At 40.7% G+C, this 18695-nt stretch overlaps 1 protein-coding gene across 11 annotated transcripts in view; it reads left to right on the top strand.

Moving 5' to 3' along the window:
• The first annotated feature begins 25 nt into the window (after window positions 1-25).
• The window catches only part of FAM210A (family with sequence similarity 210 member A), a 39225-nt gene continuing 20555 nt past the window's right edge, over window positions 26-18695 (top strand). For 7 of the 11 annotated variants that reach the window (XR_003792646.1, XR_003792654.1, XR_003792660.1 and 4 more), the window contains exons 1-2: window positions 26-225; window positions 18131-18644. Coding sequence is in view for 1 of the 11 variants with exons in the window: in XM_029216557.1 (XP_029072390.1) it covers window positions 18172-18644 (473 nt within the window). In the remaining 10 variants the exon portion in view is untranslated. Of the gene's footprint in view, window positions 226-311; window positions 634-14869; window positions 14982-18130; window positions 18645-18695 lie in introns of those variants that run through there. The other 4 variants (XR_003792652.1, XR_003792651.1, XR_003792653.1 and 1 more) reach the window with 4 other exon arrangements.

The following is an 18695-nucleotide window of genomic DNA, read 5'->3' as shown; positions in this document are numbered from 1 at the left end:
GGCGTGCCGCGCGCGCCGTGCCGAGGGCGCCGGCAAGAGCGGTGCGATCCCGTGGTTGGTGTGGACGGTGTGTTGGGCGGGCGGGTGTGCCGGAGGCCGGGTCGCCTGAGCACGCGGCTTTCGGCGCCCTGACCCACGCTCGGCTGGTGGCTCTGCGGAGGGGCACGGCGGGGGCTCCAAGCGGCCGCACGGCGGGGAGCGGCGGCGGCGGCCTCAGGTCCTGAGGTATCCTGGGTCGAGGCCTCTGGGGGCGGGGCCGGGCAGTCGGCGGGGCCTCCTCAACGTGGTACGCGGCGGTGAGCGCCCCCGGGGCGGACAGAGGTCACCCCGCCCTTCGCTGTGCGCCGGTGTCCTGCAAACCCTGTCTGTGGGTCGGTTTTCTAGCCTCCGCTCTGCCTCCTTCACCCTTTGCTCTGCCCTTCCTTGGACGCCGGCCGAGAGGGGCCTGAGAGCCCCCGCGCTCGGACTTGATTCGGAAACGCGCGGCGCCCTACTTCTCCCCGGGGACCGCGGGTCGCTCCCTACCGCCGCATTCGGGAGGTTCAGCCAGAGTTCTCTCGAGAGGGCCGTTCTCATCTGTCAGACTCTGAAGGAAGGGGCAGCCCACACCTGTTTAGGAGAAACGCCTTCCTGGTAGTATTTGTGTTTTCTGGATTTTGGTATGGGATGGTTGGGGAGTCAACACGCTTTGTTCGTCCTTTCCCTTCAGTTTCTACTGGAGAGTCGCAGGTACCTGCTTGCCACCCCAGACTAGGGTCAAAACTGTGCCTGTGGACCTAAAATTGTTGATGCTTTGTGCCTCAGCACCTCCCACCTGAAGGGTGTAAAACGGGATCAGAAATACGTTTTCCATTATTCTTCACCAAAATTGATCCGTTTAAAAGCAGCTTTGGAAATAGGTTCACTAGCCTGCATACTTGTCAGTAGACGCAGTTATATTAGCCACTAGACTTCGCCTGGGGGAAAGCAACATTCGCAGCATATACTTTACAGTCGAGTCAAAATTCTAAATTGTGGGCACTAACCTTTCTGAGGTTGTTGACCACTTATAAACTTTGGACCAAGAATGAAGTCTGTTTTTAATGAATGAGGATGAGCCATCCATTTCAGATGACTGTACTTGTATTTCTTTTTATTATATGCAGTGAGCTAAGTTGAGAATTAACTTCAGTTCATTATTATTTTTTTTCGAGGTTGATTTTTTTTTTTTTACCATAGTGATGCATGCACCTTTGATACTTACTGCCCTCATAACACAAGTAAGATTACTTGAGTATGTGTCTGTAAATACTCTTTATGCATACAAAATAGCCAGTGATCCTTCCAAGAAAGTTTAAGCATCAAACCTAAAAATTCAGCTAAATGTATTCTTATTTATTTCTCTAAACATAAATTAGTGGCCTGCCACAGCTGATGTGTAGAAAATCACTATGACGAAATATCTCTTCCTCAGTGTGATTTAGTAGTACTTGTTACTTTTCACAGCGTATTGGGAAAATATATTTTTCCACATGGCATATTTTTACTTTTCTCTTTGTTGTTTATTTTTATAGTAGGTTGTTTTGCTCTCCACCTGAGTTCATTATTATTGACAACTGCAAAGGTTGTCCTAGAGATTGAATGTGTTATTGCGTATTCATGCATTTAGAACTGGCTAATTACATATCCATATATGCTGGTTCCAAGGCTAAAGTTTCTTATGATAGTTGCTGTTGTAATTTTATGGAAAAGGAATCTAATTTTGACTTTTTAAGAAATTTTCTCATTAGATTAAAAGTCTCCTAACTATATGTTTATACAAACTCTACCGTGAATTGATGTTGTGAATGAGATATATAGAGATAACATTTTGTAGTTTTTATTAAAGTTAACTAGAAGTCAAGTAGATTCAGTTGAGAATATTTCTGAACCAGGTTCGTTTTGCCCAGCTCCCAGCAAGCCAAACACTGAGATGCTCAGGTTCGCAGCAAAGAGAGGGTTTATTCACAAGGCAAGCAAGTGAGGAGACAGGAAAACTAGTCCATCTATCCTAAAGCGAAGGGCTCTGGGTATTTATGGGATAAAGAATAAAGAAGTAGGGCTGTCTGAGGTGGGGGGAGTGTGGGGAAAGGTGATTGGAAAAGGGTGTAAGGCAGGGTACAGGTGAAATGGATTTAATGGTAACCCACTGGTTTCAAGAATAGAGGAAGAACTCTTGAAGGTAGTAGTGATGGAGAGAGTAAATGGGCTAGATAAGAATATTTTAAAAGTTACCATTGGTGTTATTTTTCCCACCATTGCCTGAGTAATAAATGGTTTTCTGGAAGTTGAATTAAAATAATAATAGCTGATAGTTTAGTACCTTCTGTGTGCCAGAGTAAGTGCTTTATACATTTGAAGTCATTTAACTCTTACATTTTCAGTGGGATAGTTGTTATGATTATTTTTGTTTTATAGGTGAGGGGTAAGTAACTTGTCCAAGGTTATGCAACTGGGAAGTAGTGGTGGGCTAGGTTTTGGATCCAGGCAGCCTGACTCCAGAAATCAGACTCTATGCTAATGATGAAACAGTGCCAGTTTAAGGCCAGACTCAGAACTGGAAGTTGACTGAAACACAGTAGATTTTCAGAAAATGTTTTGATACTTCTTAATGCTTGGGTTATTATGTTCAGAGAGAAAATAGCTGGATAAGGATGTTGTCTTGTTAGCATATGAACTCTAGCAAGACAGGGATCATCATTTTGTTCAGTGGTTTAACCCAGGTGCCTTGAACAGTGCCTGGCACATAGTGGGGTGGTAATGGATGAATGAATAGCCTAGAAAGGTTTTTAAAAATCCCATTTTTTTTGAAAGGACATACAGGATTTATTTCAGCCTATTTATAAGATTTCTTTATGTGCTGTTTTGATTATTTGGTCCATTATTCACCCAGACTGGTTTGGATTTCTCCTGGTTTGTATTGGGTTGGCCAAAAAGTTCGTTTGGGTTTTTCCATAAGATGTTATACTTTTGTCAGTGAGAGAAAATGAAGTAGTAATTTGTAAGTTTTCTGGTCAGACTAAAGGCAAGCAACAGTTTCAATAGATACCATCCCTTAAAGTGAGAGCACTCAGAGGTGGGTAATTTTAAGGTGTCATTTCTGTTGTGGAGTTGAAGATCACATTTTTGAAACATAAAAATTGTTTTTAAAATGTAGATACAATGTTATAGCTTCCTAGGAATGATAGTGTTCTTGGAGGTAGGAAAGAGAGGTGGTTGTAGAAGCTGTGTTTCTCCAAATAGTTTTGGAAGAACTGTTCATTCCTTCAGTCCACTCAGCCGAAGTGTCCCTACTGAAATTTTATTGCCTTTTTTGAACACATAAGATATTATTGTTTAAAAGGTTTTTCCTGTAATAGAAAGTAAAGATTTGCTTGAGAAATCTGTAAGTTTATATTTGTGATGATTAGTTTTATATGTTAACTAGACATGGCTATAGTACCTATTAAGTGATACTGTGATGGTATTTTGAAAATGTGTCAACATCTGTAATCAATTGACTTTAAGGGGATTACCCTCCATAATACGGGTGGGCCTCATTCAATCAATTGAAAGCCTAAATTTCAAACTGAGGTGCCTCAAGAAGAAAAAAATCCCAAGGCTGTGGCATCAATTCTTTTCTTTTTAAAATTTATTTATTTAATTTATTTATTTTTCGCTGTGTTGGGTGTTCATTGCTGCACGCGGGCTTTCTCTAGTTGCGGCGAGCTGGGGTTACTCTTTGTTGTGGTGCGCGGCTTCTTACTGTGGTGGCTTCTCTTGTGGAGCATGGGCTCTAGGTGCACGGGCTTCAGTAGTTGTAGCATGCAGGCTCAGTAGTTGTGGCTCGTGGGCTCTAGAGCACAGGCTCAGTAGTTGTGGCGCACGGGCTTAGTTGCTCTGCGGCATGTGGGATCTTCCCGGACCAGGGATGGAATCCATGTCCCCTGCACTGGCAGGCGGATTCTCAACCACTGCATGTGGCGTCAATTCTTGTATGAGTTTCCAGCCTGCAAATCCACTCTACACATTTCAGATGTGTAGCCCTCACAATTGTGTGAGCCAGTTCCTTAAAATAAATATATCTATTTAAATAAACTAATAATAGATTCCCAATAGGTAGATATAGATATATGTATATGTTTTTTCCTGTTGGTTCTGTATCTCTGGAGAACCCTGTCTGATTCAGATTTTGGTACTGAGAGTGGTTCTAGAGGAACAGAATCTTAAGGATGAATTTTCTGGATTGGTTATGGCATTCCAGAAATTGGTTCTCTAATCTGATTAGATTTAAAGGCACCCTTGACTATTCTCAGTGGTAAAGAAGGCAGGCACTGTAGCCCACGATGTGATATGACAATAGAGATATGCAAAATACCACCATTGGATACTACTACTCAGATACTTAATGAAAGACCAGGTTCTGGGTGATCATGTATTTGAAGATTTAAAACATTTTTGCCAGATGATGAACAAGTATAATGAGACTGACTGGTTGCTCTGTTTTCGGAGAAAGGGGGGTGGGAGGTGGAGAGTGATGAGCTCAGGTCTTGAAATTCCCAGCTCAAGCTCTGTATAAATGACCAGAAAGTTTCTATGTCTGCCCTTCTCACATAGATGCAGAGCTGAGATTGCTGAAAACCAAACCCTTATCCTGCAGAGTGGCTGGATTACAATGCAAAATGAATTCCCATTCTAACAGGGTGTCTGCTGTTAAAATGAGAGCATTGCCTGGGGAAGGTTGAGATCCTCAAATTTGGAATGGAGTATTGAACTCCTAAGTTTTCATTAGTCTTCTTTGGCGGTAGAAGCAGTCCTTCCACTCCTGTTTGAGGAAGTTAACCTGTAATGACCTTCCCTGAAGGCTAGACATTGCTGATTGATTCTCCTCAAGAACTACCTCTACCACACTTCTTTGCTTCTAGACCTATAACTAGATTCCCACCCTAACAAGCCCTCAAGGGTCAGCTACAAAGTGTGACCTGAAGGGGTGTGCCATACTCTTAAAAAATGGCAGGAATGTTTATTTGTTTATACACATGGAAATCTGGGGGATATGTTTACGAATGGATATTAAGGATGTGGGATAATGGTGGAAGGAACATAAAGTTGGGCCAGGCTAAATTTACTGATATAGGCCCACTAAGCAGAGATTCTTGATTCACTTTTATAGCTTGAGGGGTTAGAAAGGGCTCTCAGCAGTTTGATTGGTTGGCTGAAGCATGGACCAAAAGGTGACCCACGCTAAATGAAGTTGAAATGCCAGGCCTGCCTTGGTACACTAAAGAGGAAGGGGTCCAAAGGCTTAGGGACACTGGAATGGTAGAGTGGATTTAACACGTAAGAGTAGCTCACCCACTCTGGGGGAGTCCAGAAGAGAAACTTTTCACCATGACTGGGAGAATTAAATTTGTGAGGGGAGCCCCAGCATCCATGAAGAGCCCTATGATTGCTCTTCTCTGTGGGTCAGAAATTACAGTGACTTTGCTGCCACTAAACTGGGGATCCTTAAATGAAGTGAAGGTATTTGGAAATTGGGCAGGTACTATAGAGAGACATATTTTCTTAATTGCATATGTATATGCTGAAGGAAAGAAGCCAGAGGAGAGGGCAGTTGGAGTACAGGAAAAAGAATAGCAGTAGAAAAATACAAGGAAAACTTGGTTGAGCAGAATTCTTGGAAGACACAGGAAGAGTTTAGATCTAGAACACAGATGGAGGAATGGGCTTTGAATGGAGGGATAGTTCATTTTCTGAGGAGGCAGTTAACTGACCCTGAGATGGGTTTGGATGCAGGTAACTGGAAGGGAGAAGGCTGAAGTTGAGAAAATTCATCCCCTAATAATTTTGGTTCATTTTTAAGGGGAAGTGGGGGATAGCTTTATCTAATTATTCATTTAACAAATATTAGGTGCCTCCTATGTGTCAGCCAACCTTTGTTGTCGGCACCTGAGATGCAGCAGTGAATAAAACAGGGGAAAAAAAATTCTGTCCTTGTCAGTCCTTAAATGGACTTAAATGATAATAATAAGTGAATAATAATTATCCTAAAACAGTAATAAATAAGTGAATCATGTAGGGTGTTAGACAATAAGTGCTATGGAAAAAGAAACAAATAGAACAAGGTAAGCAATATTGGGATGACAGGGCTGGAAGAGAAAGGATTGGGAACAGTGACCCCGTGGAGCGGGTACCATTTGAACAAAGACTTGTAGGAAGTGAAGGAGTTAGTCATGCAGGTATCTGGAGAAAGACTCTTCCAAGCAGAGGGAACAGTTAATGCAGAGTTCTTAAAGCAGGGGCCTTTTTAGCATGTTCGAAGAGCTGTAGGGGGGCTAGTGTGGCTGGAGCAGAGTGAGCAAGGCACAGGCTGAGAGTAGGTGATGTATTCAGTGAGGGAAAGGTAGAAGGTTGTGTAAGGCAGGGGTCCCCAACTCCCTGGCCTCGGACCATTACCGGTCCATGGCCTGTTAGGAACTGGGCCACACAGCAGGAGGTGAGCAGCGGTGCAAAGCTTCATCTGCCGCTCCCCATCGCTCGCATTACCACCTGCACCTATCCCCACCTCCGATGCCCCGCCCCCAGTCCGTGGAAAAATTGTCTTCCACGAAACTGGTCCCTGGTGCCAAAAGGGTTGGGGACTGCTGGTGTAAGGCATTGTAGGCAGTTGTAAGGACTTACCTTGGGAGAAATTGGGGAGCTTTAAACAGAGGAGAGACATGATCTGATGTATACTTTATATTTTACCATCTGAAAGTGAAGTATGAGGCTTGAAGAGATTGGGAAAAGTGAGGAATGGTGGAGGAAGCTCATCTGATCAGAAACCATCATCAGTTGTCACAGCATTCAGAGCCTTTCTGAGATAGAATGATGTACCATCAATGTATGCTGGTACTAATTTACTCAGTTATGTGGCTTTTGTTAGTGCTCAGCTATGATTGTGGGATGTAGTTGTGGGAAAAACAGATGGTTGGACTGGCTCTGGATTAGATTTTGTGGTCTGGTGTTGCAGAAGGACAAAGTAGTGATTCAAGTAATGCACTGTAGAATCCAGGCTGGATAAAGACTTCAGAGTGAAACCAGGAGGAGCTGTTGGATTTGAAGGAGAAGGAGGGTAGAGTGGGACAAGGTTCTGGAACTAGAGTCCAGAGAGAGTAAAGGAGTGGAAGCTGGAAGAAGAAGAGGCTGAAGAGAGTGGGATAGTATAGTTTGAGGACTTCAGTTGTGGGTCAGTAACAGATTATTTCAGTGACAAAGGTATGACCAGTGGAGTGTATTGCTAGAGAGGCTGGGATTTTGCATGGGTCAAACAAATGGAATAATGGCAGAAGTTTAGATGAAGGAAGACTATGAGCTTGGTTTGACCAGGTCAGTAGATGAGACGACGAAGAAAGAAAGCTAGAATTAATTATTGATCCAGCATATTAAGTGCTAGATACTATACTTTATCTCATTTAATCATATAAATACAACATGATAAAAGTGTATTTAACCCCATTTTAGGAATGAGGAAAAGAGCTAAGTAAAGTAATTCCAGAAAGGGCCGGAACTAGTCTTTCTGACTGTAAAGCTTGCATTCTTCCCATTGCAATGGGATAACACCTGCCACAGCCCAAAAGGAAGTGGGTGGAAGTCTGGAACCACGTGGATTCTGGACCAGTGTTACCATAACAAATCACCCTGACTTGGCTTGTTGAACTTAGAGCCTCTGAAAAGAGAAAAGAAAAGAGAAACATTTTGTGTAAATTAAGATATTTGTGTAGTAATTTTGGAAAATTTGATTTTCTTTACAAGCTGGGGAAATCAATGAGTCATTAATGAAATTCCTTGGGAATTCACTAGGGGGCATAATTTAACCTTTTCTGAAGATTAGAAATTTAACAATGGCTTCATCATTGCCACAGCTTTAGTGGCTCAATTTTGGTAATAGAAAGCTTAAAAGCAGAATAGATTGAAGAAGATGGATTATATAATAGAAATTAAGTTGAAGCCATCCAGTGCCTTACGGAGCAGGAAAGTAACAGCCCAGAAAGTGCTGCAAATAACTTTGCATCCTGTTACTTTTTCTAAACAACAAACTCAATTTGATTTGAAACAGCAGTCAAGGTGTAATTAAGAGAGAGATCAAAATGAATAAATTAGAATATTAATCTGTTGAAAGGAGAAAATTTGAATTTCCTCCTGTTTGATGGTAATTGAGGACTTTGTATAAGTAGAGGCAATTCTTTCCTTCATTTATCCTTTTTATTATGTTTCAACCTGATGAGTTCTACGTTTATCCTGTTCTCATACCTGTACTTCAAGTTATACTATGTATCAGTTGTATTGGGTAAGGCCACAGTGTACTGTCTTTAAAGAAATTAATGAATGGACTATTTTAGCGAAGTTTAGGTTTATAGAAACATGGCGCAGAGATAGTACAGAGAATTCCCCCCTTATCCACCCCACCCACCCACACACTGTTTCCCCTATTATTGACATCTTGTATTAGTGTGGTACGTTTTTTAGAATTGATGAACAATATCAATACATTATTAACTAAAGTTCATAGTTCACATTAGGGCTCACTCTTTGTGTTGTATATTTATTTTTGTGGGTTTTAGCAATTGCATAATGACATTTATCCACCATTACAGTATCATACAGAATGTTTCACTGCCCTAAAAATGTCCTGTGCTCCTTCTATTCATCCCTTCCCTCCCCCACCCTGGAAACCACTGATCTTTTTACCACTGATCTCTATAGTTTCACCTCTTCCAGAATGTCACACCTCTTCCAGCATGTTGGAATCATACAGTATATCAGTTTGTTTATCCACTCATCTATTCAAGGACTTCTTGGTTATGTCCAGTTTTTGGCAATTATGAATTAAGCTGCTGTAAACATTTGTGTGCAGGTTTTTGTGTGGATGTAAATTTTCAGCTCATTTTGGTTAAGTACCTAGGAGTGCTATTGCTGACTCATTGTAAGCCTACGTTTAGCTTATACGAAACTGCCAAACTGTCTTCCAAAGTGACTGTACCATTTTGCATTCCCACCAGCAATGAATGACCGTTGCTGTTGTTCCACAACCTCCGCAGCATTTGTTGTCAGTGTTTTGGATATTAGTCATTCTAATAGATGTGTAGTGGTATCTTGTTTTAATTTGCAATTCTCTAGAGACATGCTGGTGAGCATGAACATCTTTTTTTCAATTGAGATATAATTGACATGTAACATTGTGTTAGTTTCAGCTGTATAACATAATGATTCAGATATTTGTATATATTGTAAAATGATCACCACAGTCTAGTTAATATCCATCATCTCACATAGTTACAGAATTTTTTTCTTGTGATAAGAACTTTTAAGATCTACTTTCCTAGTAACTTTCAAATATACAATGCAATATTAATTATAGTCACCATGCTGTGCGTTGCATCCTCATGACTACTTACGTATTTTATAACTGGAAGCTTGTACCTTTTGAACACCTTCATCCATTTCACCAGGCCTTCTTCCCTCACCCCCCTGCCTTCCCCAGCAACCACCACTCCATTCTCTGTATGTACAAATTTGAGTTTGGGTCTTTGTTGTTGTTTTTTTTAAGATTCCACATATAAGTGAGATCATACAATATTTTTCTTTTCCTTTCTGACTTACTTTGTTTAACATAAAGCCCTCAAGGTTTATCCATGTTGTTGCAAATGGGAAGATTTCCTTCTTTTTTTTTTTTAAATTGAGGTATAGTTGATGTAGTGTGTAAGTTTTAGGTGTACAACATAGTGATTCACAATTTTTAAGGTTACATTCCATTTATAGTTGTTATAAAATATTTGCTATATTCCCTGTGTTGTACAGGATATCCTTGTAGTTTATTTTATCCATTGTAGTTTGTACCTCTTAATCCTCTACCCCTATTTTTCCCCTCCTCCCTTCCCTCTCCCAACTAGTAACCACTAGTTTGTTCTCTGTGAATGTTTCTTTTTTGTCATATTCACTAGTTTGTTCTTTTTAGATTCCACATATAAGTGATACCATACAGTATTTGTCTTTCTGTGACTTATTTCACTTAACCTGATATCCTGCAAGTCCATCCATGTTGTTGCATATGAAAAAATTTTGTGTTTTTTTATGGCTGAGTAGTATTCCATTTATATATACCACATCTTCTTTATCCATTCATCTGTTGATAGACATTTAGGTTGCTTCCATATCTTAGCAATTGTAAATAATGCTGCAGTGAATGTTGGGGTGCATGTATCTTTTTGAATTTTTTCAATATTTTTCATGTTTTCATTTTTTTCAGATATATACTTAGGAGTGGAATTGCTGGGTCATATGGTAGTTCAATTTTAGTTTTTTTGAGAAGCCTCCTATACTGTTTTCCACATTGGCTGCACCAATTTACATTCCCATCAGCAGTGTACAAGGGTTCCCTTTTCTCCATATGCTCGCCAACCTTTGTGCATTTCTCTGATGATTAACAGTGTTGAGCATCTTTTCATGTGCCTGTTGGCCATCTGTATGTCTTTGGAAAAATGTCTGTTCAGGTCTTGTGCCCATTTTGTAATTGGGTTGTGGTAGTTTTTGTTGTTGTTTGATATTGAGTTTTATGAGCTATTTATATGTTTTGGATATAACTCCTTATCGGTAACATATTTGCAAATATTTTCTCCCATTCAGGAGGTTGTCTTGTTCATTTTACCTATGGTTTCCTTTGCTGTGCAAAAGCTTTTAAGTTTAATTAGGTCCCATTTGTTTATTTTGCTTTTATTTCCTGTGCTTTAGGAGATGGGGCCAAAAAATAATGCTGCAGTTTATGTCAAAGAGTGTTCTGCCTGTGTTTTCCTCTAAGAGTTTTATACTATCTGGTCTTACATTTGGGTATTTAATGCATTTTGAGTTTATTTTTGTATATGGTGTTAGAGAATGTTCTAATTTTTTTACATGTAGCTGTCCAGTTTTCCAGCACCACTTACTAAAGAGACTCTTTTTTCCATTGTATATTCTTGCCTTCTTTGTTGTAGATTAATTGACCGTAAGTGCAGGGGTTTATTTCTGGGCTCTCTATTTTGTTCCACTGATCTATGTGTCTCTTTTTGTGCCAGTACCATACTGATTGATTATTGTAGTCTGAAGTCAGGGACTGATTCCTCCAGCTCTGTTCTTTCTCAAGATTGTTTTGGCTATTTGGGAGTCTTTTGTGTTTCTATACAAATATTGAAATTATTTTTTCTATTTCTGTGAAAAATGCCCTTGGTATTTTGATAGAGATTGCATTGAATCTGAAGATCGCCTTGGGTAGTATGGTCATTTTAACAATATTTTTCCAATCTATGAACATGGTATATCTTTCCATTTGTTTGTGTCATCTTCAGTTTCTTTCATCAGTGTTCAAGTACAGGTCTTTTACCTCCTTAGGTATGTTCTCATCCCCTTTCTCTCTGTCTTCTCCTTTTGGGACCCCAATAATGTGAATATTAGTCCACTTGATGTTGTCCCAGAGGTCTCTTAAACTGTTCTCATTTCTTTTCATTGTTTTTTCTATTTCCTGTTCAGAGCAGTGATTTCCACTACTCTGTCTTCCAGCTCTCTGATCTATGCCTCTGTATCACTAAGTATACTGTTGATTCCTTCTAGTGTATTTTTCATTTCAGTTATTGTATTCTTCATTTCTGTTTGGTTGTTCTTTATATTTTCTAATTCTTTTTTAAAGCTTCTAACGTATCTCTCTGTGCATCCATTCTTCTCCTGAGTTATTTGATCATCTTTATGATAACTGCCCTAACTCTTTATCAAGTAGATTACCTGTCTCCACTTTTAGTTCTTCTTCTGGGGTTTTATCTTGTTCCTTCATTTGGAATGTGTTCCTCTCTTGCCTCATTTTGCCTAAGTTGCTGTTTTTGTTGTAACATAACTGATAAGTTAGTTACATTCCTGACCTTGGAGAAGTGGCCTTTTGTAGGAGTCATCCTATGTGTCCCAGCAGTGCACTTCCCTTTCATCACCCTAGCTTCCTAGGGCTTCCCCCTATGAGGGCTGCATGGGTCCTCCTGTTGTAGTGGGCTATGTGGGCAGTCTGGTAGGCTTGGTTGGCCCCTGGTCTGGTTGGTTGCCAGGCCCTGCCTTGTGTGGAGGCTGCTGGCCACTGGTTGGCAGGACCAGGTCACAAGGTGGCTGACTGCAGAACCCAGGGGGGCCCTGGGGCTAGGGCTGGCTCACTGGTGAGTGGAGTCAGGGTCCAGGAGACTCTGCGGCTGCTGCTCACCCACTAGTGGGTGAAGGTAGGTCCTGGGGTTAGTGTCAGCCTATTGGCAGACAGAGCCAGGTCCTGGAGTCTGGTTGCAGGGCCCAGGGGTCTCAGAGCTAGTGTCAGATAGCTGGTGGATGGGACTGGTTCCTGACACGGTTGGGTATGGGGTCTGGGGTGTCGCGAAGCTTGTGTTGTCCTGCTAGTGGGCAGGCCCCAAGAAAATTCCAATATCTGTTCAATTTTCCTTGGAGTTTCTTATCTAGCCTGTGGAGCTCAGGAGCTTCAGTAGGAATAAGTGCCTATGTTGTGACTGGTGGGAAACTGGCAATTAGGCAAAGTAGGACCAGCATTCACAGAGATTTTGTTTTCACTGTTAGGGCTTCTGTGGCTGTGCCCTGTGAGCTGGAGGAGGTGGGGGCAAACCAGAGGCTCCATTGCTCTCACTCCTGCTTTAATCTGAGCAACTTTGCTTCTAGTTATTTCCTTTGTTGGACTTCCAAATAAGAATTTGTTTGACAAAAGAGTTACTTTGAATTCACATAATAGACAACCAGGTTCTGCTATTGAAATTTGTTGCTTCAACTCTTAACTTTTTAGTCATTGTTTTTTTATTTCTTATGTAAGAACAGAGTATAAATTATGTAAGAACAGAGTATAAATTAGTTAATTTTTGCAGCTATTGTATTTCCAGTGCTGCTTGAATGTTTTAGGCTTCCAGGTGTGAGGAACAGAAACAGAAACATGCTCATATAACCTTGAGCAGTATGGGTATGGTAAGGATATAGAGGGAGGAAAGGAGTCTCATAAACTAACTCATTTGGCCTTATGGAACTGCAATTTCAGGATATAGTGGCCCTAGAATCCCAACAGCACTCTAATATTTGTGCTTTCTCACTGGCATTTGTTTCCAGTACATCTACCCTCCCCTTCATTCCTTTAACTCAGCTCCCCTCTCCCTTTCCCCATCCCTCTCCCTCTCCCTCATGGTTCCCACTGCTTCCTTATGCTTCCTCTTTTTTAAAAAAATTTATTTATTTTTGGCTGTGTTGGGTCTTTGTTGCTGCATGCGGGCTCTCTCTAGTTGCGGAGAGTAGGGGCTACTCTTTGTTGCGGTGCGTGGGCTTTTCATTGTGGTGGCTTCTCTTGTTGCAGAGCACGGGCTCTAGGTGCGTGGGCTTCAGTAGTTATGGCACGCAGGCTCAGTAGCTGTGGCTCGCAGGCTGTAGAGCGCAGGCTCAGTAGTTGTGGTGCACGGGCTTAGTTGCTCCGCGGCACGTGGGATCTTCCTGGACCAGGGCTTGAACCCATGTCCCCTGCATTGGCAGGCAGGTTCTTAACCACTGTGCCACCAGGGAAGCCCCTATGCCTTTACTCTTGACCACTGTGTCTTCACTCTACTTTGCTCTGCCTCAGGACTACATGAGAGGCTCCTGACTTTCAGACATGTGTGTTACTGCTTCCTCATGCCTGATCCTGAGCCCTGTCTCTGAAAGGTTAGGTATTAGGGAATTGATTAGTTACAGTTTCATATAAATTTTAAATTTTGGGCCAGACCTATCCTAAGCAACTGTTTATCCTATAGAATCTCCTTTTGGCTCAAGCACTGATCCTCAGGCTTTACCACTGCAAATAAGGGCAATAGGCTATTTTGCTTACTTATAATAATAACTTGTAACATTTCCTGAGCACTTGCTGCATGCTAGGTATTTTCTAAACCTTTTACATGTATTCATTCATTTTATCCTTACAACAACCCTATGAAGTAGGTTCTATTATTAACTCCATTTTACAAATTGGAAACCAAGGCATAGGGAGGCTGATAAACTTGTCCAAAGGTTACATAGTTTATAAATAAGGTTTTCAGGATTTGAACCCAGGCAGTCTGACCTCTCAGATCCCAAGCTTTCCATTTTAAGTTAGATGCTATAGCTTGCTTACTAAAATTAAGTAGGTCATTAAAAGAACCAGGCTTTACTTAGAAATTATTCTAAGCAATTCAGAACAGTGCCCTCATCTCTAGACATGAAGGTTTCATGCTGCTGGAGCAGGAAAATAACGTGTCACCGTTCTGTAGGAAATAAGCTAAGTCTCATGATTTAAATATTTATTACTGGAATTACTGTATTTCACTGGAAGAAATTCAAGATTAAGTTCTCCAGATTCTCCATGTGTATCAGAAATATTTTAGGTGCCTGTTGGTTCACAATTTCTTCAGGCCCACTCATTCACCTGTCCAGATATAGCTGACTTGATCTGGGTAGGACTTAAGAGGAATGGCGCCTCCGTTATTGGCCAGTAACCAGAAACTTTTATCTTTAATTGAAAATATGAGCAGACTAGTAAAATCAAGAAATGGAAGCTGCCAGTGAGCTGAGGCCATTATACACAGGTGCTAGCTGTGAGACAAGAAAATTTCTACTTTGTCATTTTATGTTCCTGAAGCCTGTTCACTCCAGAATATTGAATATACTACTCAGTCTCTGCCTGCCCTCTCCTTTTTTTTTTTTTTTTTTTTTTTTTTTGCGGTACGCGGGCCTCTCACTGTTGTGGCCTCTCCCGTTGCAGAGCACAGGCTCCGGACGTGCAGGCTCAGCGGCCATGGCTCACGGGCCCAGCTGCTCTGCGGATGTGGGATCTTCCTGGACCGGGGCACAAGCCCGTGTCCCCTGCATTGGCAGGTGGACTCTCAACCACTGCGCCACCAGGGAAGCCCCTGCCCTCTACTTTTATTTGCACTCATCTGAAGTAGGTTTGTTCCTTGAAATCGCATGAGTCTTAATGTGTATGTCACCAGTATTGTGATTGGATACCTTTGGGAGTCTAGCTATCACCCACCCATTTAAATTTAAATTGATTTAATTTTAGTTTTTAATGTAAAATTTGACTCAGTTTTTGGGCCCTGTGTTTCCTTAGAGAGCTTTGACCATGTGTCTTATATGTCTTGGTTTGCTGAAAATTGGCACTGTCTCTTCCTTCTAGAAGTGGCCATGTTAGCTTAGTGACCCAGTATGTATGGGCCTGGGATTAAACTGGGTTTGAATCCCAGCTCCTCCACTCAGCAGTTGAGTGGCATTGGGCAAGCTATTGGTTCAGTGTCCTCAAATGTAAAGTGATGACAGTAGTCCCTCCTTCATAGGGTTGTTACAAGAATAAAACGAGTTAATACGTGTAAAATGTTTGTAAAGCACCAACCACATAGTAAGGGCTCAAAATCAAAAACACCTTACCATTATGATGATGATGGTGATGATGGATGATATTTTTGCTGCCATGCTGCATCTGGCACTGAAGCCATTTGATGGGCTTAGAGAAATGGTTCTTAAGTTCATATTGTCAGGTGTGACTTGACTGCAGGACATTCTGATTTATTAGGTCTAAGAGAGTCCAGGAATCTATTTTCAAACCACCTCCACTCCCCCCACAACATCCCCAGCTCCCCATGATTCGGAACAAAAGATAACATAGTGTGATTCCATTTGTACGAAGTGTCCAGAATAGACAAGTGTAGAGACAGAAAGTACACTAGTGGTTGCCTGGGACTGGGAGGGTGAGGGAATGGGCAGTGACTGCAATAGATTTGGAGTTTCTTTTGGGGGTGATGAAAATGTTCTAAATTTAGATTGTGGCGATGGTTGCACAACTGTGAATATACTAAAAATCAGTGAATTTTATACCTTGAATAAGTGACTTGTATAGTATGTGAATTATATCAATAAAGATGTTTTTTAAAATGGGAGGGGAATAGTTGAAACCAGGGGAAGGGATGCAAACTGGAAGCTTGGAAAGAGCCTTTTTAAAAAAATCCTTTTTCTTTTTATTCACTAACACAAACACATAATAATCCAGTTATCTGAAAGTTAGACTTCTGGGAACTTCACCTCCTGGGAAACTGCCCTGTAAAGGAAATAAGTTTAAAAGAGAAAAAGAAAGCCTTTTGAGTTCAGAAAACATCTGTACTAACGCCAGGGACAGGAATCATTCAAAAGTAATGAATGGTGCTGGAGAAAAGCCTCAAAATAAATTCATCTAAAATAGAGACCAAAAAATTCATAGTAAAAGTTTCTAAATGAATTTTTATACTTGACAGATTTTAGGTTATAATTCCAACTGAGCTAATTCTTAGAATAAATAACCAGTTGGTGTTTTTTCCCCTTGGTGTAGGCATGGCATGGATTTATAGGTAAAATAGGGGTGGTAGGCGAGCACAATAAGATATCCTTTACTTACTGTCTGACTCACAACAAAGAAATAAGTCAGTTTTGTAAAAATAATTACAGACTTAATCATTTCTCTGAATGGCCTTAGTCATTTAGTGTTTAAATCATTCTTTATTTGAAGCACATGTCATTACCCTGTAGCTTTTCTCTTTGGTTATTAACTGGTCTGAGTCTTCTGTCACTTTTCACTGGCTTTGCTTTGATTCAGCCATCTCCAGTATCACCTTTAAAGGCTTCCTGGGAGCCTGTTTGTTTTGCAAGATTTGCAGTTTCATTTCACAGCCCATTTGCCTTGTGTTGCTGGATCATCTGTGAGAGCCTGATAGAAGCTAAGTTAATTATTAATTAGGAAGGGATGAGTCTGGGATTAATTTTATAAAGAGACAGTTTGTTAGTAGTTGTTTTTAAATGACAGCTTTGTATCCCAGGTAACAAACATTCATGTAAGATGGTGTATCTGTATTTGTTGGAGTGCTTAATTTACTGAGGTGCTAACTCAAAACTTGTGATTCTTATTAAGTACACAGTTTATAAAAAATAAGATCATCTATTCTCAATGTATTAGAATTGGAGAGGTAGCTGGTGCAAGGTGCGGGTGAAGATTAGGGGTTAGGTGGCACTGCCTGATGTTGAGGGAAGGGAACTGATTTGCTATATAATAATGCATACAATAATTCTATTTTACCAGTGGGGAAACTTTGTGTCTAGAGATGCTAAGTAATTTGCTCAAAATAATACCACTATTAACTCAATTGGGCCCATCTTATTTCAAAGTCCATGTTTTTTTAAAATTATACTATCCTGTCTTTTTTTTTTTTTTTTTTTTGGTGGTACGCGGGCCTCTCACTGTTGCGGCCTCTCCCATTGCAGAGCACAGGCTCTGGACGCGCAGGCTCAGCGGCCATGGCTCACGGGCCTAGCCGCTCCACGGCATGTGGGATCTTCCCGGACCGGGGCACGAACCTGTGTCCCCTGCATTGGCAGGCGGACTCTCAACCACTGCGCCACCAGGGAAGCCCCTCTATCCTGTCTTTTAACAAAGTTGTAGCTCTCTGGAAAAGTCTGTTCTCACCAGTTAATAATATATGTAATTTACAATTTTATATAATTTAGTCGAAAAGCATTATAGAATAAATGATATTGATGTCAACTCTTCATCAGACCTTAATATTTTAATAACTAACACTTATATGATGCTTGTTAGTTTACAAAAGCACTTCTTTTCATCATAAATTTCATATAATTCCTGTAAAAACCTATGAAGTAATCCTTGTTTTACTAGTGGGTTTAGGCTTCAAATCTAAAAGACAGTTGCATAGAATTATGACCCCAAAACATTAGGGCCCAGCTCTTTAGCTTCCAGATATGATTTTTCTGTTATACTACACTGCTTCTTTGTAGAATGACAGAAGCCCTACAAATATGCCTTTTGTGGCAATAAAATAGCCCGGAAATCTTACCGTCCATGATGTCTGTTGGACTGGTTTACTATATCATATTTAAATGATGTGTTTTAATGAAATTCTAAAATTTGGTATGGTAGAACTATATACCTTAACATTAATTTCTGTGGATTTGGTAACAATGTCTATCCTTTTACTTCTTAATAGTTAATGATATATGTTGAAGTAGATTGGTTTATAATGGAAATCTATGTATAATCTAATTTTTTTTAATCTAGTCTCTATAGAAGCTGGAATCCATCAATCTCCGTTCTTCAAAATGCAATGGAACGTACCAAAGACTGTATTCCGACTGGCACATAGGACATGCATGGAACCAGATAAAGCTGGTCTTTGGGGACACTGTCAAAACATGAAGGGACCATTACTTTTGTATACCTCAGAATCCAGAGTGGTTTGGGTACAGGGCCCTCAGAAACGATGGCTGCACTTACCTGCTGCCCAGTGTGTTGCAAAGGAAAGGAAGCCATTCATTGCTCACCCACCCCAACCAGGGATCCTTCATAAACAGTGGGAGCAGGATATCTTATCCAAGAGGGTTCTGTCATCCAGTGCTACATCCCCAGGAACTCCCTCTGAAAAAAAGGAAGAACCTGATCCTTTACAAGACAGATCAATTAGTCTTTATCAACGATTTAAGAAAACATTTAGACAATATGGAAAAGTTTTGATTCCAGTGCATCTAATAACTTCTGGTGTTTGGTTTGGAACGTTTTATTATGCAGCCATAAAGTAAGTTTTTGCTTGATTGAGCACCTTTCCCTGTTTTATCAGAATGTTACT

This window comes from Monodon monoceros, unplaced genomic scaffold (assembly GCF_005190385.1).
Source record: "Monodon monoceros isolate NGI ecotype Baffin Bay Population unplaced genomic scaffold, NGI_Narwhal_1 Super_Scaffold_1, whole genome shotgun sequence".
Taxonomy (NCBI): Eukaryota; Metazoa; Chordata; class Mammalia; order Artiodactyla; family Monodontidae; genus Monodon; species Monodon monoceros.
The sequence above is the reverse complement of the archived record's forward strand: the minus strand, read 5'-3'. Positions and strand labels throughout refer to the sequence as shown.